General features: G+C 41.5%; 2 protein-coding genes across 7 annotated transcripts in view; one reads left to right on the top strand and one right to left on the bottom strand.

Annotated features, from left to right (window-relative positions):
- Positions 1-10431, bottom strand: part of FGB (fibrinogen beta chain) — a 37993-nt gene extending 27562 nt beyond the window's left edge. Inside the window, exons 1-4 of one of the 5 annotated variants that reach the window (XM_033941119.1) lie at positions 10292-10428; positions 6040-6386; positions 2525-2688; positions 737-757 (exon numbers count right to left, since the gene is read on the bottom strand). In XM_033941119.1, coding sequence (XP_033797010.1) covers positions 737-757; positions 2525-2596 — 93 coding nt within the window. In that variant the 5' untranslated portion in view covers positions 2597-2688; positions 6040-6386; positions 10292-10428. Of the gene's footprint in view, positions 1-736; positions 758-2524; positions 2689-6039; positions 6387-9989; positions 10121-10291 lie in introns of those variants that run through there. The other 4 variants (XM_033941110.1, XM_033941126.1, XM_033941100.1 and 1 more) reach the window with 4 other exon arrangements.
- A 12277-nt stretch (positions 10432-22708) lies between these two features.
- Positions 22709-26182, top strand: part of PLRG1 (pleiotropic regulator 1) — a 104413-nt gene continuing 100939 nt past the window's right edge. The window contains exon 1 of one of the 2 annotated variants that reach the window (XM_033941078.1): positions 22709-22877. In XM_033941078.1, the coding sequence (XP_033796969.1) occupies positions 22771-22877 (107 nt within the window). In that variant the 5' untranslated portion in view covers positions 22709-22770. The remainder of the gene's footprint in view (positions 22878-26182) is intronic. The other variant, XM_033941068.1, reaches the window with a different exon arrangement.

The raw sequence follows: 26182 nt of genomic DNA, 5'->3' as shown, positions 1-26182 counted from the left end.
GTCAATCTGGCAACGACGCTAATGAATGAATGTCGGAACCAGTTTGTTTACATAAAGGCAGTATCATATGTAATCCGTACATATCAAATTTAGAACTGTAGACTATCCCAATCAAAATTTATAGGATTTTAAAGTTATGGGACAAATATGTCCCTTGGTCCTGAAAGGGTTAAGCAATAGTGAAGGATAGGAATGTACTGTATATGCCATGAACTGCACTAGTTTGAGAACTTCTCTACGTGGGGTTTTTACCTCACATCCCCAGGTACAGAATGGCATTGTGAAATTGTGTGTGGATGTGTTGGGGGTAGCAGTTTATGTGTGGAGAAAGTCAAAGTTTCAAAATAGATCTACATAGGCAGTTGGGTGGGGGAGGGGGGGGGGAGTAAATTCTAACCAAGAGCAAAGGCCATGGAGCTGCCCCAGCTCCACTAGATCCCTTCCATTCATCTGTCCCCTATATTAACATATAGAGTACTCCGACTAATGAAGTCCAGCATACGACAAGCTCTGGCCTTTGCTCTCTAGTATTCACTTCTGCCTTCGACTTGCGGCACACAGTTCTGGTGAAGATTCCAGACCTTTCAAAGTTTGAAAGACCACCCCAGATGGTCAACATGGCGTGACAGCGGAGCAGTATTCTAAAACTACTCACAATCTTAAACAAAGCACATGATGCAGACTAAAACACACTGCAGGCTCAGCTGAGTGCCTGGTCCAGAAAGATCTGTCTTACCGTGTGGGTAGTGTCGTCATCCTGTTGGAAGAGAGAAGAAAATGTATCAGTAGCAGCCAGAGATAGCAGGGTTTCCAGCTCACCGAGAGGAAGGACCTGCCATGCCCTATATACTTATTTATTTAAAATTATTTATAACTCGCCTATCCACAAATACCTACCAGACTTTCTGTGATCACAGCTTCCTTTCTGATCAGTACCTTTAACACACTCTTCAGAGACCCTTAACCCTTCCTTGCACCAGGTACAAGAGGGTAACATGGCATTATATCTGGATTTTCAATGCCAAGCCATGCCAAACCACTGGAATTGGATGTCCAGGTTTGTGTAGCTGGCGACCACTTATGCGATACTCCGCTTGCAACCGACTTATGTCAAATCGGACAAAGATAGGACTGAGTTTTATGTTGTCTGATTTGTTCAGTTAACTTAGGTAGCAAAGGATATCGCCGCTTAACCACATAAGTGTCAACTCTGCCCACAAAATTGTCAGCAACGGTTGTAGCGATTAGAGCTGATATTCAGAGGCACTAATTAATTAAATGCTGCAGAATATCAGCAGAAAGCCACCTAGAAGCAATTGAACAATGCATGTGCCAGTCCCGTTTGATTCAGTCTCCTTCAAAGGCTCACCTTGCCTCAACTAGAAATTGTGATTTTTTTTTTTTTTTTACTTTAGTCCCAATATTATGGAACAGCTTGCCTGTAGAATTGAGACAGGAAGAATCTTTTCAAAATTTCAAGTCATTTAAACACATATTTTTTTTTTCAACTGGCCTTTTTAAACTGATGAGAGGAATTTGGGACTGGAGTCTGCATTTATATATTTATATATATTTTTAATTTTAAAATTTTTATTAATTAACTAATTTTTAATTTTTAAATTTATTATTTTGGATGTTATAGGATATTATGTATTAGAAATGCTATTCTTTTTCTTTTCTCTTTTGTTTAAATGGAGTTCTTTTCATAATTTCGATTGAGTTATATTGTAAATCACATTGATCCTTTTTGGCTGTATATGCGGTATATCAAGATTTTAATAAACACAAACATATTGACCCCTATTTAGATTATGAGCTCACTAGGGACAGAAAAATATCTATATTTATCAAATAAACCATTTTGGATATACCACAGAAAGGCAGCATATCAAATGTGTGACCCCCCCCCCCATACTTGGAATGGATCTAGAGCAGTGGTCTCAAACTCAAACCCTTTGCAGGACCACATTTTGGATTTGTAGGCTTGGAAGGCCTCAGAAAAAGGATTCAAGACAAAGTTAGACAAGTTTCTGTTGAACAAGAACGTGCGCTGGTAGGGCTAGTCTCAGTTAGGGTGCTGGTCTTAGACCAGAGGGCCGCCGCGTGAGCAGACTGCTGGGCATGATGGACCACTGGTCTGACCCAGCAGTGGCAATTCTTAGGTTCTTATTAAAGAAATGACAATTTTGCATGAGGTAAAACTCTTTACAATTTATAAATCTTTCCTTTTGGCTGCCTTAAGAATAATATTGTCATTTACTATTGTCATGTTCAAGAAACTGTTTTATTTTACTTTTGTGATTATGATAAACATACCGAGGGCCTCAAAATAGTACCTGGCGGGCCGCATGTGGCCCCTGGGCCACGAGTTTGAGACCACTGATCTAGACTATTCTCTAGAGAGAACCGCAACTGTATTCATGTCGCTCGCAGGGACACTCCACAGTTTACAATGCAATCGGTTGAACCTGCAGAATTGCAATAAAAATGATCATGTCCAGCCACTGAACCTTATTGCCATTACCTCATCGTAGTCTGTGACGGGACTGGGTCTGACTGCGGAAACACAGAGCAATAGCACCACAAGCAGCTTCATGATGCTGAATCGCTTGACTTCCTCGATGTCTCCCCTCTGCTGATTTCTTGGGCTGTGGCCGCCTCTCTTCCTCTGTATTTATGGCACCACGCCTACGACATGATGGCTTGCCTCAGATTAGCTAACTGACCAGCACAGTCATTCTCAGATGCTAATGTTTAACCTGGATCTTTTTTTTTTTTCCCCTCTCAAACTTCCATCCCCAAACAGTGGAATTACAGCTCATAATTTACATACTTTGCTATCAAATCCCTGTGAGCCACAAGGATAATGTAAATACAAGTGTATGATTACAGCAGTGTGAAGAGTTACTCAAGTACCATTCTCTCCAAGTGTAATCAGCTTCTATAATTTTTTTTAAAAAATGGTATGCATAAGGATTAGCAAGTCTAGCTGAAAATGGAAATATAATAGCAGACCTTAGACCTCTATTTAGAAATAATGAAGAAAATCTGTATAAATGTGAGATTTCATGCAGCAGCCCACAGTAGCTATTTCATGCAGTAGCCCACAGTAGATATTCCTTCTTCTTGTCAAAACGTGAATGCCCAATGAATTAACAGCAGCATCAATCAGGGGGTGAAGAACTTTTGTGCACAAAAGAGGAGCAGGGACTTGGGATTTGGGTGTGATACTGTGTGATGATTTTAAGGTGGTCAAACAGGTTGAAAAGGCGATGGCGAAAGCTAGAAGAATGCTTTGATGCATAGGGAGAGGAATGGCCAATAGGAAAAAGGAAGTATTGATGCCCCTGTATAAGACTCTGGCGAGACCTCATTTATAATATTGTGTACAATCTTGGAGGCCGCACCTTCAAAAAGACAAACAGGATGGAATTGGTCCAGAGGAAGGCTACTAAAATGGTGGTCTATGTCATAAGGCGTCATAAGGGACAGACTTAAAGATCTTTATATGTATACTTTGGAGGAAAGTCGGGAGAGGAGAGATATGATAGAGATGTTTAAATACTTATATGGCATAAATACACAAGAGGCAAGCTTCTTTCAATTGAAAGGAAACTCCAGAGCAAGAGGGCATAGAATGAGGTTGTGATAGATTCAGAGGTAATCTAAGGAGATACTTTTTTACAGAAAATGTGGTAGATGTGTGGAATAGTCTCCCAGTAGAGGTGGTGGAGACAAAGACTGTGCCTGAATTCAAGAAAGCGTGGAAAATATACATATTGAGATCTTTAAATCTGTCCCCACACACCTTATGATGAAGACCACTGAACATTGTAGTAGCCTTCTTCTGGACCAACCCCAACTTGTTTATATCTTTTTGAAGATTCAGTCTCCAGAATTGTTCACAATATTCTATATTCTAAATGAGGTCTCATCAAAGGCTTATACAGGGGCATCAATACCTCCCTGGCTATTCCTTTCTCTATGCACCCAAGCATCCTTCTAGCTTTTGCTGTCACCTTTTCAACCTGTTTGGCCACTTTAAGATCATCATATACTAGCATACCCAAGACCCATTCCTCTTTTATGCACAAATGTTCTTCACTCCTTAAACTGTACAGTTTCTTTAGGTTTGTGAAGCCACAATGCATGACTTTGCATTTCTTACCATTATATCTTAGCTGCCAAAATCTGGACCATTCCTCAAGCTTTGCTAGGTCCTTCTTCATGTTATCTACACCAGTGTTTTTCAACCTTTTTACACTTATGGACCGGCAGAAATAAAAGAATTATTCTGTGGACTGGCATCAGTCAGTGGACTGGCGGTTGAAGAACACGGGGCTAAGTCGTGGGCCAGACCTCGCCCATCTCTACTCAATCTCCACCCCAGACCCCGCCCCCATAATAGTACTAATTGCACCTTGCACGTCCAGTGCCTCATCTGGAAGTCTTCCCTCTGACGTTGCAATGCCAGAGAGAAGGCTTCCGGTTCAGGCGCAGGATGCCCGTAGGAGCCACTGCCCGTGGCTTTGTGCACTGAATCAGTTAGGAAGAGGGAGCTGGCTCGAAGATAACGCCGCATCGATCGCACCATGGACCGGCGGTTGAAGAACACTGTTTTGGGCCTGATGCCCTGTGGACCGGCAGGAAATTTATGTGGACTGACACTGGTCAATGGACCGGTGGTTGAAGAACACTGTTTTGGGCCTGATGCCCTGTGGACCGGCAGGAAATTTCTGTGGACCGACACTGGTCAATGGACCGGTGGTTGAAGAACACTGTTTTGGGCCTGATGCCCTGTGGACCGGCAGGAAATTTCTGTGGACCGACACTGGTCAATGGACCGGTGGTTGAAGAACACTGATCTACACCATCAGGAGTGTCTGTTCTACTGCAGATTTCCTTATCATCTGCAAAAAGAGGCAAATCTTACCAAACAGCCCTTCAGCAGTATTTATTTATTTTTTAGCCCGTTCTCCCAAAGAAGCTCAGAATGGGTTACAAATCAGGTACTCAAGCATTTTCTCCATCTGTTCCAGCAGGCTCAGAGTCTATCTAAAGTACCTGGGGCAGTAGAGGATTAAGTGACTTGCCTAGGATCACAAAGAGCAGCGTGGGATTTAAGCCCACAACCTCAGGGTGCTGAGGCTGTAGCTCCAACCACTGCACCTCACTTATAAAAATGCTAAAAAGAACAGGCCCAAGAACTGAACCTTTCAGCACACCATTGTGGGTATCCTGAAGACCTGACTGGCTGAGTATGCCCTGATGACTGGGTTGATTATTCTTGTATTAATGGAAGACTCAGATTTAATGGCAATGCTCATTTGAATATGCCTTTCCCTGCACTCAGTGGTGTAGTAAGGGGGCAGGGGGATGCCCTGGGCACCATCGTGGCGTGGGTGCTGACATCTCTCCTCCCCCCAACGATGGGGAGGGGTCTCTTACATTTACTCCCCCTCGCCCATACCTCTTCTAGTCTTCGCCAGCAGGAACTCTTTTCTGCTGCTCATGCTGGCCCCAGCCCTCCCTCTGCCATCACTTTCTGTTCGCAGAACCAGGAAGTGACATCAAATGGCTCAAGCAGTGGGTAGGAGATCCTGCTCACTGCTAATGAAGAAGACTTGAAGAGATATGAGGTGGGAAGAGGTCATCTAAGAGACCTCCCACCACTATGAGGGTGGGGGTGCCAGGCTCCTCTGCCTCAGGCAAATCTTCCCTTACTACGCCACTGCCTGTACTCTTCCCTTATCCATTGCTATGGTCTAAACCTGTGGGTTCCAAACCAGCCAGTCTGGTTTTCAGGATATCTGCAATGGCTATTCATGAGATACATTTGCATGCAGTGCTCCCACTGCATTTAAATTACTTTCATGCATATTCATTGTGGACATCCTGAAAATCCAACTGGCTAGAGGTGACACAGGACAGGTTTTGGAGCTACTGACCTAAACTTTTAGCCACATACACCTTCTTTCAGTGCCAGTGTGAAAGTATGATATCTACCCTGTCATATGGGATACTATTACTAAGTCGTACCTTAAACCTGATATTGTGAAGGTATGTTATTACACGTAGTTTCATTTATAAATCCCTTTCCTTTGAGTCCAAGAAGGCTTGCTTCAAACAGCTCAAAACATTCTGACACTTCAAAAGTTAAATGTTTGGTTCCAGATTTTTCTGCCCCAGTTGCAAGTATTTCTGCTGTTGGTTTTTCTCCTTTGATCAATGGTGCAATCGATGTCCTTTAGCTGTCCCACACACTCCATCATGCCAAGGAGAGCAGATCACTGGCAAGAAACAGACAATCATTTTCTGCCTCTCATTCTTGCTGGGCTCAGGGGTCGTGACTTCCTCTCAGCAGCGATAACCTAAAATGTTGACTCCTGTTAAAAACAAATCAAACTGGAAGATTTAGAAATATCTATTTCTCTGCACAGGGTGTGTTGTAAGTACCTGTTGACCATGGAGCCATTAAGTAAACTTGACTATAGACTCTGAACTCTAGGTTAACTTGCTTTTATTTACAGCAAAAACATGACCTGAACAATTCGGGCTAACCAGAAGTGAGGAAAAGGTCTTTAAACAGGTCTTGTTTTTTTAGTGGAAAGGGGGCATGAGAAGGGCCTGCAGCCTTATGCACTGGGGAGAAGGCAGGAGCTCTCAAAATGCTTAATTAGTTTTTCTCAGCATAACAGAGGTAACAGGAAATGCTTTTAAATTGTGTTCACATTGTAAAAAAGTATCTTCAGGGTATGATAAGTCGGTGCAGTTATATTAGAAGCGCAAACTACTCTCTTTGTTTCTGTAGAGCATTTGTGTCAGAAGTTTTTAGGTGTAATAAGAGAATAGGAACTGGGTTGACCCTATTACTAGGCAGAATAAGCTTACATCTAAAATAGCAATAACTTGGGTTCCTTCCCCTAGGGCCGTGCTTTCTCAACCTAGTCCTTGGGGCACACACCCAGTCAGTCAGGATATCCACAATACACTGGGGCCTGGGACCTCTCCTCAACTCACCCCCCCCCAACTTGTTTTCGATCCCCTGGCAAGCGAGGGTTCCCATGCCCTGCCAGTAGAAGCACTCCTGCATTCGCGACCACCACTGCCATGGTGCCAGGTAGAGAATGACACGGGGACAAATTTTTCCCCGTCCCTGCAGGAACTCATTTTCCCATCCCCGTGAGTTCTTTTCCTGTCCTGGCCCCATTTCTGCAACCTCCGTTCTCATCTACACAAGCCTCAAACACTTTAAAACCATAAGTCAGGGGTGCCCACACTTTTTGGGCTTGCGAGCTACTTTTAAAATGACCAAGTCAAAATGATCTACCAACAATAAAATTAAAAAAAAAACACAAAGCACACTGAAAGGCAGAGAAAATGTTAATTATCATTCATATTCCGGGTTTTTTTTTCAAAGAGGTCAAGGCAGATGACTCTATGCAATGTCACCTCAATAACAACCATACAAAAATAGACAAATATACCTCCTCCCTTTTTTACTAAACCACGATAGCAGTTTTTAGAGCAGGGAGCTGCGCTGAATGCCCCGTGCTGCTCTCGACGCTCATAGGCTCCCTGCGCTAAACACCGCTATTGCGATTTAGTAAAAGGGAGCCATAGTGCAAAATATAGACAGCAGATATAAATTCTCAAAACGGCCACATTTTTATCACTAAATTGAAAATAAAATCATTTTTCCTACCTTTGTTGTCTAGTGATTTCATGAGTCTCTGGTTGCACTTTCTTTTTCTGACTTCTTCTGACTTCACTCTGGCTGCACTTCTTCTTCTGACTTCAGCCCACTCCTGCATCCAATATTTCTTCCCTTCTTTCAGCCTCCTGTATGCTTTCTCTCCTCCAGACCTCATTCTCTCCTCCAACTTTTTCTTTCTTTTTCCCTGCCCCCTTCTTTCTTTCTTTCTCTCTGCCTCCATTTCTTTCTTTCTCTCTCTCTCTCCATGCCCACTTTCTTTCTGTCTCCCTGTTCCCTCTTTCTTTCTGTTTCCCTTCTTTCTTTGTCTCCCTGCCCCTCCTTCTTTCTGTCTCCCTGCCTGCCCCCTTTGTTTCTTTCTCCCTGCCCTCCCCCAAGCCACTAGGTTTGCCGCAGCCATCGTGGAACAGGCCTCCAAGCCACCGCCGCCCCAAGCTCTCCCAGCAGAAGCCTTGCGGTGACCAGCATTCCGCTCCCCGTCAATTCTGATATCAGAGAGGAAGTTCCGGGCCAGCCAGGCAGCGATTGGCTGGCCCAAAAATTCCTCTCCGACATCAGAATTGAAGGGAAGGCTCCCTCCTGCCAGTTTGGGGGGGTGTTCAGGGGGGTGGGGGTGCCTTTGCAGGAGGGCTTGAGTTCCCTCCTGCCGGTAGTCACGGGAGGTTTGAGGTGCTGGCAGGAGGGCTTGGGCTCCCTCCTGCCGGTAGTCATGGGAGGGTTGGGATGCCAGCTTGGGATTCATCCTGTCGGTATTCGAAGGGGGAGTGCACCTTCATCAGGAGAGATTGGGCATTTTTCCTGCCGGTATTGTTTTTTTTTGGGGGGGGGATGCCGGCAGGAGAGATTGAGTATCTCTCCTGCTGCAGTTTGCGGCAGTTCGGGGGGGGGGGAAGGGATCACAATCGCGGCAAGAGAGATTAGGCATCTCTCCTGCCTCAATCATTGCGGGGGGAATTCTATAACTGGTGTTGTTTTTCACAGACGCCGGTTACAGAATTCAGCTTTTAGGTGAAGTACTGGCCCCTCCTTCGCCTAACAGGTCTTGTTTTGGGCGTTTGGGACTTGGGCAATTATTTTGGTTGGGAATGTGTTTAATTTTAGATGTAGTGGTGGTCTGTGTGATTAAACTGCTGAACTTAGAGGTAGCCAAAAAAACTCTGTGGAGTGACGATGTTCCTAAATGGACTTTATTTGAAAGTGTCAAAGTTCCAAAGGTACACTGAAATCATCCACATAAAATAATTTCATCCACATAAAAATAAATCATCCACATAAAAGCCTTAAAGGACCTAGTCCGCTAGGGATACAGGACCCAACACGGTCCGCGTTTTGAGAAAAAGTCTTCTTCAGGAGTCCCTGGGAGTCCTATAAAGGTGACTACGTGGGAAACAATTATGTGGTGAGCCGGAAATGAGACACTGCTTGCATTTGCAATAGAAAGGGGATGGGAACTTAGAGGTAGGCCATTCTCAAAAAAACCTCATTTTGGACGTTTTTTTTAATAGAATGGACATTTTCCCTGCTGCTACTTTCAGGGTTTAGGGGCTTAGGCCACTAGGGGACTTAGACGGTTTTTTAAAAAATTATGTCCTTCCACGTGTTTTATGCTTAACAGGAGATTACAATATAGGACAACAAACAGGTTTTTTCTTATATATTATGTTTGTATTGCAAAATGGTCTGCACCTTGAATCCTGGCCAGGAAAATAGTATACAAACAGCATTACAAAAATGAGTAAAAAATGAGCTTGATTGAGAAAACAGTATGAACTACCCTCTCTCATAAGCTACCATCACGTTCCATAAGTTATACAACTTACAGCTCTAGCGTACCAAAAGCGGGGCGTGATTTAAGCTTCGATACAATCCTTAAATTGCAATCTAAGTAACTTAAAATTCAGGCGGACAACTTCTTTAAATCAATAAACACCCTCAGATGTTCCGGCTGATAATAAATATAGTTTATACCCAGATATTTTATACGACATTTACAGGGATAAGCCAGCAAATATTTTGCTCCCAATGATAGAACTTCCTGTCTCATTTCCAAAAAAACCCTCTTCTAATATTTTGTGTCTGTCGTGTTACATCTGGATAGATCCATATCTTCTTCCCACAAAAGAGAACTTGGGCTTTTCTAAAATACAACTTCATAATTAAATTCACATCTTGTTCAAAAACAAATGAGACCAATAATGTTGACCTTTCAAAACACTCTGTTAAAGAAGATTCTAAGAGTTCTGAAATATTGAGACCTTCATTCCTCATTACTTACTCATTAGTCTCTAAAGGATCTCCTATCTTCTTTGAGTAAATATAGTATATCTTATTCACGGGAGGTATATTTTGAGAGGAAAACTTTAGATCTTCTATCAAATATTTCTTAAATGCATCGATAGGAGAAATTTTGGAAAGTTCAAAAAGCGAAGATTCAATCTTCTTATTATTTGATTGTCTTTAATTATAGATGAGGAAGCATCTTTTAAAGTTCTCATTTCTTCCTTTATCAATACCAGCTGAGTAGTAAATTCAATTTTTGTCCCTGCCAGTCTCAGAAAAGGTATCGATTTTACTCACAAGAGATGATATTTCTTTCGTTGAAGTGTCCACCTTCATATCAAATTTCTGGAGAGCAATCCATATGCTCTCCAATACCGCCTGGGGTGTTTTCCTGTCAGCAAAGATAGCAGAATGCTCCATGTATTCACCAATTTGCCTCATGGATCCCATTTTGAAATTGCTCCCACTAGGGGCCTCCAATTAAGTGACTTTCGCCGAGGGAAACCCCTCCATATCTGCAGGGGCCAAGGGGCGAGGCGGTAGATTGCTCTATGGAGGTGAGAGTGATACATCTCACCTCCATAGAAGATGGGAAGCACACATGATGGCAGACTATTATTGGAATTGTATGCAGGATTGTCCTGGCAGATCCCACTCTTGTATGCAGGATTGTCCTGGCAGATCTCACTCTTGTTTAACGAATGACTGGAAAGTTTGTATCATAAACTTGTGCTTTTGGTATGAAATAAGTAGATTTTCATGTTGTACACTTTACTTTTAATTTTTAATATGTTTCCTTCATGCTTAAAAGATATTAATTTAAACACTACATTAAAAAATCCTGATTTTTTAATGGGTGAGCAGAGTAAAGAGTAGCATATGGCACATGTTCTGTATCTCAAAACCTAGAGCTGATAGGAGAAAATTGGTGCCATTTTTTGAATCAGTGGGTCAAATATACCCAGAAAAAGGTCTAACATTTGAGGCACCAAAATGAGTATTGGCCAGTGTAATAGGATGTTATTTCCTATCGCAGGACTTTCTAATTTCCTCAGAAGTCTTTCATGAGGTACTTTGTCAAATGCCTTTTGAAAATCCAAATACCAGCTCAACTTTATCCACATGCTCATTCACCCCTTCAAAGAAATGTAGTAGATTGGTGAGGCATGATTTCTCTTAACTAAAACAATGTTGACTCTCGTTAATCCATGCTTACATATATGTTCTGTCATTTTGTTCTTTATAATAGTCTCTCCCATTTTGCCCTATACTAATGTCAGATTCACCAGTCTTTAATTTCCCAGATCACCTCTGGAATCCTTTTTAAAAATTGGCATTATGCTGGCTGGATAAAAATCAATGATTTAAAAAAATTGTATTTTAAATTTAAATTAGATTGTTTTAAATAAAATGGCGCCGTATAGAGAATTTGGAGGTTAGTGTCCCCTGATGTGAGGAAAACTGATTTACATATGTAAATAGGCATGTAAGTACATAAGCCACCCCATACTAGGGCAGACTGAAGGTCCATCAAGTCCAGTATCCTATTTCAAATAGTTTCCAATCGAGGTCACAAGTAGCTGGCAGGATCCCAAAAGAGTGAAACAAATTTATGCTGCTTAACCCAGGAATAACACATGGATTTTTCCTAAACCCACTTTAATAGCTGTTTAAGGACATTTCTTCCATGAATCTGTCCAAACCTTTTTAAAACCCTGTATAAAAGTATTACTTATATGTGTATGATGGAAGCATGCAAAAATGTCAAAGAGGCATGTTGTAAGCATGGTCTGGGTGGGCTTTCAAAGAGTGTGGCACAGTGGTTAAAGCTACAGCTCAGCACCCTGAGGTTTTGGTTTCAAACCCCACACTGCTCCTTGTGACCCTGGGTAAGTCACTTAATCCCCCCATTGTCCCAGGTACATTAGATAGATTGTGAACCTGCTGGGACAGACAGGGAAAAATGCTTGAGTACCTGAATAAATTCATGTAAACTGTTCTGAGCTCCCCTGAAAGAACGGTATAGAAAATTTAATAAATAGTGTGAAAAGTTTCAGCCTCTGATAACCAGAACTGGTATTGTGACATCATAATGCCTCATTCCACCCGTGCCTAACAGCCAACCTCATCAGTGATGTCACAATGGCTTCATTGTCTTATACCTGGCTCACTTCTACTACATTTTGATTTTTAGAGTGGCGCAGTGGTTAAAGCTACAGACTCAGCACCCAGAGGTTGTAGGTTCAAACCCACGCTATTCTTTGTGACCCGGGGCAAGTCACTTAATCCCCCATTGCTCCGGCAGACAGACTCCTCTTTTTTCATTCCTCCTATGTGCTCCATGTTTTTATGACCAGCTATGTCCTGAATGTACTGTTAATGTCTAACTAACTGTGAATGTCTTTTTTGTAACCCATTCTGAGCTTTTGGGAGATCGGGATAGAAATCAAATAAATAAATTAGATACAGTGTGAAGTCACTAGGACAGATAGGAAAAATGCTTGAGTATCTGAATGTAAACCACTTAGGCTATAAGTGGTATATAAATAAACAAATATACATATATACTGTATTTTAGAATGGCAATACATGCACACCAGAAAAAACTTAGCACTGACACCTGCTTCAAGTCATTTGGCCTTGGGCTTTGGAGGAGAGCTTTGGGAGGAATTATGCTTCTCTCTCTGCGTGTGTCTGGTAGCACTATAGAAATGATAAGTAGCAGTAGTAGTACTCTCAGGTCGAAGCCTCTTGACCAGTGGTCTCAAACTCAAACCCTTTGCAGGGCTACATTTTGGATTTGTAGGTACTTGGAGGACGCCTAACTATTTTTTTCTGCGGCCCTCCAAGTGCCAACCACTCTAAAATGTGGATTATCAGAAGCAGTGCAACATGCAGAAAGTGAAAAAATATCAACAGCTCTCACCTCCTCCAGCACCGGACACACGTACAAGCTGCACTGCCTCCAACCGTTGCTCCAAGCTGCACGTTCTGGAATGTTGCTCGCCTCACTGCCATAACCTCACGCAAGCACTTTCCTGTGTCTGCACACAATTGGACTCCACCTCACAATTGCGTACAGATGCAGGAAAGCGCTTGCGTGAGGCTACAGCGACCACCGGACACTTGTGGAGTGGACAACGAGGGCCTCAAAATATTAACTGGCAGGCCGCATGCGCCCATGGGCCTCGAGTTTGAGACCGCTGTTCTTGACAATGCCAAAAGTTTGAGTTTCAGAGGGTGGCTTCCCTTCAACATGTAGCTTTGCAAAAGTAGCCACTTTCATGTGTAAAACACGTGTTGCTGCACAATTTTTGAACTTGTTTTTTGTAAAATGGCTGTTCCCAATAAAATAAGTTTATAAAAGGCTCTAACTAAACCTTGGGTTTGTATACCGCATCATCTCTGCATTCGCAAAGCTCGACACGGTTAACAAGGGATTAGGGTAGAAAGGAACTCCAGTAAAGGGAAAAGACAAAATGAAGAGAAAATTTAGGACAGAGTAACCAGAGAGAGGAAGAGTTACATTTTTGAAAATAACCAGGTTTTCAGATGTTTACGGAAGAGTTGGAGGGAGCTCAGATTCCTAAGAGGGGAGGTAAGATTGTTCCAGAGCTCAGTGATTCTGAAAGGGAGGGAGGAACCTAGTTTTCCTACAAGGGAAACGCCTTTTCGAGAGGGAAGGAAAATTTCAGTTTTTGGGTAGATCTGGTGGAATTGGGGTTAGAGGAATTCCAAGAAAGAGGAATAAAAGGGGGGAGAATGCCATGTAGGATCTTGAAAGTAAGGCAGGCACATTTGAAGTGGACTCTGGAGATTATCGGGAGCCAGTGGAGCTTGGACAAAAGTAGTGAGACGTGGTCGAATTAGCTTTTTGCGAAGATAAGCTTAGCAGCGGCATTTTGAATCTCTATGTTCAGTAAGCCTTTTATGAAATACTATTGCAGTTTTGCACATACAGACCTAAACTTTCATTTTCCAACTTAAGATTGAAACACAAATTTAAAACCCCATTTTGTGTGAGTGGTTCACAGTGACAACTGCAGGTCAGCAGTTTCCAATATCAATATCCCTGTGTGGCTAATCTATAGCAAAGCATTATTGGTGCCAACCAGATCTTTCTTTGAGTCTATGAAGAAGCATAGTCTGACCCAATATAGCAATTTTTATGTTCTCCACTGACTAAATTCAAAATGTAGCAAGAAATCATTGCATTCAAATACCACACCAAGAACAAGTTCTGTAACTCATTCGAATGGGTCAGAAGCAAACATGGTCAGCAAGTCACAAAAAAAAAAAAAAACAAATAAATATGTTTTAGGTAAACCACTTGACTAGAGCATGATTTTTAAAAGATGGTCACAAACAATCTGTTTGGTAGCTTTAATTTTGACAACTCTTTTACCAATGCTGAAATTCAAAACATTTGCTAGACTGATTATTTGCTGAAGGAGTAAGAGTGCCCCCTTCTGTCCCCAGAGCAGAGCTGCAGAATTGCTTCTAACTGAAGATTTTGCTTTCTACTTCCTGACAGTAAGGAGACCTGCTTTGTATTAGCTCTTCTGGATAACAGAAGGGAAGATAAATCTCATTTGTTGATACCCTTTTCTGATTTATTTTCATATAAAAAGCAGCTGGTACCAATGAGTACATGCATTAAACACCAAAGAAAACCCTGACTCTTTTCTGAGCAATGTTTCAACTTTCCATTGTGTACAAATCTAGTGATGTATTTTTTTTCTAAAATATTACATACCACCCCATCTGATCAAAAGACATTCAAGGTAGTTCACAAGGTGATGTTCATACTTGTTTTAATTTCAAATGTCACTCTCCACTTAAACAAAAAGCGCTGTCGCACAAATTTTTCCTTGCACTCTCACAGGATAATTAGAGATTAACAGGGTTCTCAAGTGCTCACAGCCATGGATCTGAGATATTTTACAAAACCAATGGCTGATACCGTGAGCTATCATCGGTCCCGTTTATATTCTCTATATCTCTGATTCGTGCTTATTTATTTATTTTTATTAATTCATTATAAAACTATATATTTTTTTATTATTTTGTTTTGCCCTTCCCTATTTGGCTTTTTTTCTATTTTCTTTCTCCTTTTATTTAACTTCTCATTCGATTTCTTTCTTATAAATTACTTATAAAATATATAAATTAGTATAACTTAGTATTTTGCCATTCCATCTAATTCAGGATAACTTAGCTTTTTTTCCTGCTCTCTCTTATTCAACTTCTTATATTTCTACGGAAGATCTCCGTTTCGCCCCCAGAGTTTAACACAGGGCTTCATCAGGAACGTGCCAACATTCTCTGTGGAAAAAGCAAACCATCTTTTAATCCCTTAAAACTTAAAAATTCAACCAACTTCTAACTATCACACCTCTCACTATTTGTGCTATACCAGGAATCGATGACGGATATGTCACCAAACGAGAATTTCAATTCCTGAATAAGTAACACAGTACCATACCGTGGATCTACCTGGCACCTAAAATCCACAAAAGATTGCACAGGCCCCCGGGGAGACCGATCATATCTTCAATAGATTCCATACTTGAACCCCTCTCAAAATATGTAGATCATTTTTTGAAACCCATAGTCATTCAAGGCAGTTCGTATATAAAAGATACTAGCCAATTTTTACTATGGCTGCAGTCTATTGATTTACTGGGTAAACCTACAATTTTGGTAACACTAGATGTTGTGTCATTGTACACTTCTCTCCCTCAGGACAAATGTTTGGCTGTAGCACGTGAGGCACTAGACACCCGTGCTCGCCCTCATCAAAGCCCTACTGGGTTTATAATAGAGTTATTAAACCTGACTTTAACTAATAACTTTTTCACTGATGGGCAGAAATTATTTTTACAGACCAAAGGGGTGGCTATGGGGGCGACATGTGCTCCCTCTGTAGCCAACCTGTACATGAAGCAATATGAGGAAACTTTTTTGACATCCCATCAATGGACTTCATACGTAGTGGGGTGGAAGAGATTCATAGACGATGTCTTTATGATCTGGCAGGGCACTCAAGATCATCTTACAGAGTTTGTGGAATGGCTTAATGGTAGAGATAGCAACATTCAATTTACATATAACCAATCAGGTCTGGGGATAAATTTTCTAGACACTTGGGTGACTATAGTAGGCAACCACCTTGAATCGAAGTTGTATACAAAACCTACAGATGTAACTAGTTTGCTCCAATATGATAGCTGCCATCCCACAGCTTTAAAGAACAGTTTACCATTAGCTCAATTTCTACGGTTTAGGCGAGTGTGTACCCACATAGCAGATTTCAAGGTATCAGCAAACAGGCTAACCAAAAACTTAAAAAATAAAGGATACCCAGGTAGGGTGATAAAACAATCCTACCGTAGGGCGAAGTACAACCATCCTGAGTGGCTTTTACAACCCGCTGAGGTCGCTGGCTCTGAAACCCTCTTAGACCAGGATACTGGGGAGTCTAACTTTGGGAAAGAAGTCCAAACATTTATACTGAGACACAATGTTGCATCTGACCATATAGCCACAGTTATCCGCAATCACTGGAGGATAGTTCAACGTAGTCCTTGCTTTGAACATTCTCAATTAAGATTAACTTACACTAGAGGTAAGAACCTTAGGGAGCATCTTAGATATACACCTGATTCCAAGCGGTTTTCTAAGAGTGGGGGGTCCCATTCAAAATGTGGCAGATGCCAGATTTGTCCGTTAACCATTCAAGGGAGTGTATTTGAAAATCCAAGAAATCATAGACAGTATTATTTACGATATATAACTACATGTAAATCGGATAATGTAGTATACATCATCATATGTCCCTGCCAGAAAATATATGTAGGGAAAACAACGAGACAATTTAACATCCGCATGGCGGAGCATAAATCTTGCCTTAACCATCATAGAAAAGAAGCTCCGCTAGTAGCCCATTGCATGCAACATAATCATGAGTTTAATCACCTTAGATGTATGATTATTGACAAGATTGAGGTTTCTGTAAGAGGAGGGGATAGGGGTAAAAAGTTGTTGCAAACAGAGCAGAGGTGGATTGATCGCTTGGGAAGTCTACAACCCCAAGGGTTAAATATAGCCATAAACTGGCAAACCTTTTTCTAGAAAATAAAAAAGAAGAATGGATCTTTAGCAAGGGTGTATGTTTGTGCGAACAAAGGCTGTGATGTTTGTAACAAAAGCTAGATAGCCTTGATCACTGCAAGGGATACGCTAGTGAAATATGATGTAAGCTTCAGTTCGCTTCACATAAGATAGATGACGTAGCAATCAAGAGGTGGGGGCTGGGTGGGGTGTAGCCCGCTTAGCCGCCACCGGAAATGTCGTCAGACGCCGTCGGTAGGTTTTAAATAAGCGAGGGTTAGGAGTTTAGAACACTCTCCGCCTTTTGAGGATCAGGTTCTCTGAGAGTAAGTGCATCTCACAGAGTATTCAGCCTTTAGGACTTCCGTGCCATGGATAACAATGAGGTATGTGGTAGTTGCGTAGCGGTTTTGTAACCGGTTGAACTTGGGTTCATGATATATGGGTTTGGAAAGTTGTTAATGCAGGGTTGGTAGCCCTGTATATGAACACACACACAAAAAAATATATATATATACATAAAAATACAGAAATTATTTTAGAAGAAGAACATCATAGGATAATAGAAATAATAAATGTAACATATGTATAAGTATCTGAGGTTGATGAAAATAAAAATATTGAAATAGTATTAATGGAGAGTATAAAAGTTAGACAAGATTATTGAGCAAAGCAGATATAGTCCCCGGGAGTGAACGCTTTGATTCCTGGTATAGCACAAATAGTGAGAGGTGTGATAGTTAGAAGTTGGTTGAATTTTTAAGTTTTAAGGGATTAAAAGATGGTTTGCTTTTTCCACAGAGAATGTTGGCACGTTCCTGATGAAGCCCTGTGTTAAACTCTGGGGGCGAAACGGAGATCTTCCGTAGAAATATAAGAAGTTGAATAAGAGAGAGCAGGAAAAAAAGCTAAGTTATCCTGAATTAGATGGAATGGCAAAATACTAAGTTATACTAATTTATATATTTTATAAGTAATTTATAATAAAGAAATCGAATGAGAAGTTAAATAAAAGGAGAAAGAAAATAGAAAAAAAGCCAAATAGGGAAGGGCAAAACAAAATAATAAAAAAATATATAGTTTTATAATGAATTAATAAAAATAAATAAATAAGCACGAATCAGAGATATAGAGAATATAAACGGGACCGATGATAGCTCACGGTATCAGCCATTGGTTTTGTAAAATATCTCAGATCCATGGCTGTGAGCACTTGAGAACCCTGTTAATCTCTAATTATCCTGTGAGAGTGCAAGGAAAAATTTGTGCGACAGCGCTTTTTGTTTAAGTGGAGAGTGAGATTCACAAGTTTTATTGAGTGGTAATTAATTTCAAATGTGACATGAAATTATCACAAATGCTACTTAAGAAATATTTGAATATTGTGCCTAGTTTCCAGTTATAAGTGAAAAATATGTTATATTCTGAATTTTTCATAAAGAAAACTGCTCTTATCCATAAGCTAAGAAGTCTTTAGTCTAATTGTTATCTACATTACAAAGGATCACATCAGCAGACACTGAAGACCTACAGAATACTACTACGCTTCTAATTCCTTGCTAACTTGTGTTTTTAGGACTAAAACAGCATAGTTACTTACCTGTTACAGGTGTTATCCAAGAACAGCAGGCAGATATTCTCAAGTGTGAGTGATGTCATCCTTAGTGCAATGAGATGGTTTGAGCAGGCTCTGCTGACGTAGTAAACAGTGAAAGTGTACCTAAATTTACAATCTTACAAACTGATATTTAGAACCTAAGGGTTTTTTCTTTGGAAGGGATCCTTGGAGCCCCAGCATAGACAGTCCCAAAATGAGATCACTTTCAGAGGTTTGAGATTGCCTGCATCGCGCATGCGCTGGTGCCATGATATCTGCCACCGGCCTGCAGTCTCTCCAGTTCAGTGACAAACTAATGAAGTCACTCGGAGGCAGGTGGGTTGTGAGAATATCTGCCAGTAACTATGCTCTGTCCTGGGACAATCAGACAGTGCATTCTCACGTGTGGGACTTCCTAGATCAGTGTATCGCAGATTCCAGGTGTGCTCAAGATGCCAGGCAAGGAGGAGAAGCGCCGGTGCCAGCTGACTGCTTATAAGACGTGCCTCTTGCAGCAAGAGGTACATCCTGTAGGCAGTCAGTCGGTGTCAATGACTCTCCTCACCAGCATCTCTCTTCCTCTCCCTGCACCTCCCTTCCTCCAGGATCCCCCACTGGCGAAGTGACAGGTTCAGGGTCGTGGCCGGAGGATGTCTGCTCACTTCTGGATGCCTTCCGGCCAGGGCACCAAGTTTAGTGTGCGGCAACACTTAAAACTGCAGGACAGTGCCCTAGATGCTAGGGTCATGCCTCTCAGGAGAGGGTTACTGAGAATAGTACAAGCCTGGCAAAAGGGTTGGAGGGAGAGTGGCATTATGATGGAGAATAGATTTTGTAACACTGCTTGGCCAAACCAGCTGTCCTTGCTGGAATATTTTTCCAGGCAATAGTAAACTGTGAAAGTATGGATTGAAGACTAGGTGACTGTTTTGCAAATGTCCTCAATGGAGGTGGAATGTAGATGAGCTACTGTGGTTGTCATGGCCCGGGTAGCATGTGCTGTGACATAGTCTTCAAGTGAAAGTCCAAGGTGAGCTTAGGCAAAGGAGATGCAGTCTACTAGCCATGAGGAGATGGTTCTTTTTGAGACAGGAACTCCCAATCTGTTTGGATCAAAAAGTACAAAGAGTCGAGTGGAGGTCCTGTGAGCTTTGGTGCGATCTTAGTAGGCAAGAGCATGTTTGCAGTCCAGAGTGTGGAGCGCTGTTTCACCTAGATGAAAGTGAGGCTTGAGAAAGAAGACTGGAAATATGACTTTTGAGAGGAAGCTGGGATGAGTGCGGAGCACCACCTTATCATGGTTAAACTGAATGTGTGGGGAGGGGAGAGGGGGTCATACACAAGGATCTGAAGTTCACTGACCTGACATGCAGAGGTGACAACTATGAGAAAGATTACTTTCCAGGTGAGATGCATAAGAGAGCATCGAGGAGGGCTCAAATGGAAGCCTCATTAGAGCAGATAGGACAATGTTAAGGTCCCAAGATACAGCAGGGGGCTTGATTGGAGGTCTAGTATTGAGCAAACCCTTCATGAATTTGGAAATTACAGGATGTACACATAAAGATTTCCCACCCAGAGAAGCATGGAAAGCACTAATAGTTTTCCGATAAACCCAGATTGATGATATCTTCAGGCCCTAGTTAGAGAGGTACAGGAGATAGTCCAGTACTGATGGGAGAGGGCAAGTGGCTGGGTTCAGCGAGGAGGTGCTGCACAAAGTAGTAATAGTGTTGCATAGAGGGTTTTCTAGAGGCTGCAAGGATGGCTGATACTGGAGCCAAAAGGGGAAAGGCAATCAATGACTGGGAGAAAGATACCACACTGGGAGGGCGACGGAGGGTAGATTGGGATGTAGAAGCAAGCCCTCATTCTGTGTTAGCAATGTTGGAGAGATTGGTGGATGATGGGAGCAATTTGTAGTGCAAGTGACGTGTGCCCACTCAAAAGAGCAGGTATTTCCTATAGGCAAATGGAATGGGGATATGGGTGTATGCTTCCTTGAGGTCAAGCGAGCTGTCAGTCGTTCCGCTCCAAGAGTGGCAACAAGGTTGCCAGAGAGACCATATGAAATTTCTCCTTCACTAAGTATTTGTTGAGCTCTCAGAGATCTAGAATTGGATGGATGCCTCCAGTCTTTTTCAATATGAGGAAATATGTAGAGTAAAACCCCTTGCCCCTACTGCTACTACTATTTATTATTTCTATAGCGTTACCAGGTGTATGCAGTGCTGTACATTAAACACACAAGAGATGATCCTTGCTCCAAAGAGTTTACAATCTAATTATGACAGACGCACAGGACAAAAACGGTGAATCAACATATGCTGCTTGTGTAGGGAAAAACAAAGGAATGAAGAGGTAGAAAGGGTAGAGAATTACAGAGGGAATGACAAACAAATATGGTGCTTTACAGATTGTGTTAGCACTTAAATGCAACTTCGAAAAAGTAGGCTTTCACCCTGAATTTGAATACTGCCAGAGATGGAGCCTGACATACCAAGTTGGGCAGGTTGTTCCAGGCATACAGAAGTGGAGAAGGGTACAGACAAGAGAGACTTGCCCAAGAGTTCCCGGGGTGGAATATAGAGAGATAAGAAAAAAGAGATATTGAAGAGCTACAGAGTGAATACATTTGTAGGTTAGTAAGAGGAGTTTGAACTGTGTAGAAAAGCAGACATCGAGCCAATGAAGTGAGGAGAGGAGTAAGATGAGCATAATTATACTGGCAGAATATGAGGTGTGCAGCAGAATTCTGAACAGATTGAAGGGAAGCGAGATGGCTTAACCAAAGACCTGTGAGAAGAAAGTTGCAGAAATCTAGGCGAGAGGTGATGAGGGTCCTGGCAGCACACTCAGAAAGAAAAGTCCGGATTTTAGTGACATTGTATAGAAAGTGACAAGTTTTGGCAGTCTGTTGGATATATGAAGAAATGAGTCATATGAGAGATGAGTCAAAGATGACTCCGAGGTTGAAAGGATGAGACAGAGAGGATGAGAGTGTTATGTACTGAAATAGAGAATGGAGGGAGGTTTAGGAGGAAAGATAAGGAATTCAGTCTTGGCCATGTTTAATTTTAGATGGTGGCAAGACATCCAGGTAGCAATGTCAGCCAGGCAGACTAAGCCTCGGGCCCGGATTCCTGTAGCAATTTCAGGCCTAGAGAGTCAACATAGAGGTGGTACTGGAAGCCGTGGAGATTAGAGCGCCAAGGGAAGAAATGTAGATGGAAAAAAAGAAGAGGTCCCAAGACAGAGCCCTTAAGTATGCAGACCAATAGTGGAATGGCAACAGAAGAGGATCCTCCAAAGCATACAATGAAGGTGTGATGGGAAAGATAGGATAAAAACCAAGAAATAACATAACCCTGGAATCCAAGCGAGGGCAGAATATTGATGAGTAGGTAGTGATCTACAGTGTCAAATACGCCGATAGATCAAGGAGGATGAGGACACAGTAAAGGCCTTTGGATTTGGCCAGGAGCAGGTCATTGGAGACTTTAGCAAGAGCTTGCTGCTCGTGTCAGCTTTCTCGTGCCTGGGGCGGACAGCCCCCCTCGCAACCTCCTTACTACGCCACTGTGACTAATGCACTTTAATCTGTTTTAACGTTTTACCTCATGTGCTTCCCTTTTTATCTGTCTTGCCTTCTTTGTAACAGTTTCTCTTGATTTTATGTCTGTTACTGGCAACCATATTCGAGGGGCCACGGAAAAGTTCTCAGCCCAACCCATAAAGTTTGGGCAGTCTCCACCGATTTTCCCCCTTTTTTCGTTCCGTCGGAAAAATACGGAACGAAAAAAATGGAAAAATCGCTGGACTTAGTGTACAGCCTTCAATGTCGACTGCTCCATTTTTTTGTTGATTGAGCTGAGAACTTTTTCAGTCGCCCCTCAAGTGACTTCTGTAAACCAACCCGATATCCTTTCCAGACGCAGAGAAGTTTAACAAGCCGGTCAACTTAACAAAATCCGCGAGCTGCAGTTCCCCTTCCCGCCGAAGGCGCTGAGCCCTGGACTATGTACCGGAAACGCTCCTACCCTCTCAGTCCTTCTCGCGCTGGCAGATGGCGTCACTTCCGGCGCCAGTAAACAGTGTAGCCCGGTGTTTAATGCCCGCTTCTGGTTGCGCGGAAACATGTCGCAGAGGGAGTGGAACTACAGTTTCGTGGAGGTGAGAGGTGGGAAGGGAAGAGGCTGACGCAGGTTACTGTAGGTTGTACTTTTTTTTTATTTTTAATAAGGGACCCACGAGGTGCCTAGTGGAAGCCGCCAGGGTCGGCAGTTCCTGACCCGGCAAAGCGAGTCGCACATCAGGAAGATTAGGGTTCCCTGTGTCATAAAATAGCTGTTGCGTCCAAACTCGCTTTAAAAAAAAAAAAAAAAAATTCTTAAATGAGAACTGTGAAATCTTATAAATGGGAACCTACGTTTGCTGCCCCCCCCCCTTCCACAGAGTACCGTGGAGCATAAGGAAGATCCCAGGCAGGATCTGTGCATCTTTTGCTTTGAAAGAAAGAAAAAGCGACGGCTGTTTGCTCTAGCTTTGCTGTACGTGTCTGTACTTATCATTTCTATAGCGCTGTTCATGTAAGAGACAATCAATCCCTGCTTAATAGGGTTTACAATCTAATTAAAAACAGACAAACAGGACAAATAGGGGTTAGGGAATTTCTCACAGAGGGAACGATAAACAGACATGGGTACTTTACAAGTGACTGGGAGTTAGGAGTTAAAAGCAGCCTGGAAATAGCTCCAATCCTTTCTCTGTTTACTGTAATGCAAAAATGTGCTCAATATCTTCATGAACTGTAATAGCATGGATGATATGGAATTTGTATGCATTTTCAGCTTGGTAAAATCAATGTTTGTTGTGGTGCTTGGGTAGGCTGTAGGTGATTTATTCTATATACCAGAAACCAGTGGATTTGTAAACATATTTTCTGCTAACATATTGCAGACAAACAATGAACATTTGTATTTTGGTAGACATTAGAGAAGAAATTGAACTTCAGAAGATAAGTATCATCTTTGTTTATGTGGGCTGAGTTAACAGTAGGAATATTGCTACAGGTTCTTGGGTTGATGCCTTCTTGTCCCTGGAGATGGTGTAACAAACAATACATATTATTATTATAAGAGAATCCAAATTCACTAATATAATAACAAGATTTGCTTTAATTCATATTATTGCATTTAAATATTAATATTATCATAAAATTCATCAAACGTCAATCACAAACTACAAACAATAATAGATTTACAAATTTAATATTTAAATGCAATAATATGAATTAAAGCAAATCTTGTTATTATATTAATGAATTTGGATTCTCTTATAATAATATGTTATTGATAGTCTGAAAATATTAGGGCTCCTTTTACAAAGCCGCTTGACTTTTCATCACACGCTAACCCCCGCGCTGGTCAAAAAACTACCGCCTGCTCAAGAGGCCAGCAGTTTAGCACACGTGTTAAACCGCTAGTGCGGCTTTGTAAAAGGAGCCCTTAGTATTATTACATATAACTCTATATTGTTTTTGTTGTTAGTGTAACAAACAATACAGGCAGGAAGGGTCCAACAAATTTTATTATGTACACACAATGTAGACATAATAATACTTCAAATAAGCTTGGAGAAGAGACAGCCCAGAGGAGATATGATGGATGTTTTTAGAATTCTGAGTGAAGTGAAAGGAGTAAACGCAAATTATTTACTCTTTAAAAAAAAAAAAAATATATATATATATATATATATATACAGTGTTCTCCCCAGAAATTTTTTCCAGCCGGGTGGCATGAAAAAGTAGCTGGGTGGGGTGGGCGAGACAGGGAAATTTGATGGTGGGGAAAATTAAGGGCTCCTTTTACAAAGATGCGTTAGCACCTTAATACGCGGAATAGCGTGCGCTAAATTGCCGCGCACGTAGCCGCTACCGCCTCTTAAGCAGGCGGTAGTTTTTCAGATAGCATACGCTAATCCGGTGTGTGCGCTAAAAACACTAGCGCACCTTTGTAAAAGGAGCCCTAAATGTGTACTATTTTTATTAATTATTATTTTCCAATGTTCACTATTGCTTCCTTTTTTTAAGGTTTGACACTTGTGCCAGAATATTTTTACTAAATTTAAGAAGTATCCAATTCTAGAAGTGAATAATTAGATATTCGCCCTCTTTCAAATGGTATAGAGCAGTGGTTTCAAACTCAAACCTTTAGTGGGGCCACATTTTGGATTTGTAGGTACTTGGAGGGCCACAGAAAAAATAGTTAATGTCTTATTAAAGAAATTACAACTTTGCATGAGGTTAAACTCTTTATAGTTTATAAATCTTTCCTTTAACAGTTAAAGGAAAGATTTATAAACTATAAGGAGTTTTACCTTATGCAAAATTGTCATTAACTATTTTTTCTGTGGTCCTCCAAGTACCTTATTTTTTCTGCAGCCCTCACATTTAAAGTTTAATATCTTTCCTTTCTCAAAACTGACACATTTCAATCACTATATTGAAAATAAAATCATTTTCCCTACCTTTGTTGTCTGGTGACTTTATTTTTCTGAAAACAATGAACAGACTGCAGATAATGTACAAAGATGCAGGCGTTGTTTATTAGTAAATGCAGTAACATATACAACCTTATAGCCAACCAAGGGACCCGACACGGTCCGTGTTTCGGATAACACGCCTTCCTCACGGGTCCATGGTGGTTAAGGTATAAAGCAAACTGCATAAAAGATAACAAACACACGCCAATCACGATCAAATGGCATTGTGTAAGACTTGCTTGACCCCATTTGATCGTGATTGGCGTGTGTTTGTTATCTTTTATGCAGTTTGCTTTATACCTTAACCATCATGGACCCGTGAGGAAGGCGTGTTATCCGAAACACGGACCGTGTCGGGTCCCTTGGTTGGCTATATGTTGTATATGTTACTGCATTTACTAATAAACAACGCCTGCATCTTGTACATTATCTGCAGTCTGTTCGTTGTTTTCTGGTTGCTGTTGTTTACTACAGACTACGTTGGACTTTCTTTCTCCCTTTTGTGCATCGACTTTATTTTTCTGTCCATTTAACTATGTTTCCAGGATCTTCTTGTCCTTTAACTGTTTTTCTCTCCGTCTTCACTTTCTGCCTTGCATCCATCTTTGGCATTAACTTAATATTCAATTTTTCTGCTTTCTTTTCAAAATCTATGTTTCCATGTCTTCCCTTCTATCTCTCTCTTCTTCTGTCCCTATTTCCATGGTCTGCATCTCTTTCTTTCCTTTCTCTCCATCCCTCCTTCCTTCCTTTCCCCTGGTCTGGCATCTGTCTCCTTCCCTCCCCCAACTTTTTATTTCTTTCACCCTGCCCCCTTCTTTCTTTCTCTTTCTATCCATGCCCCCATTCTTTCTATATGTCTGTCTGTCTTTCTCTCTCTCTCTCTCCGTGCCCCCTTTCTTTCTTTTTTTCTTTCTCCATGCCCGCCCTTTCTC

The sequence above is a fragment of the Geotrypetes seraphini genome, chromosome 1, assembly GCF_902459505.1.
Source record: "Geotrypetes seraphini chromosome 1, aGeoSer1.1, whole genome shotgun sequence".
Classification (NCBI taxonomy): Eukaryota; Metazoa; Chordata; class Amphibia; order Gymnophiona; family Dermophiidae; genus Geotrypetes; species Geotrypetes seraphini.
The sequence above is the reverse complement of the archived record's forward strand: the minus strand, read 5'-3'. Positions and strand labels throughout refer to the sequence as shown.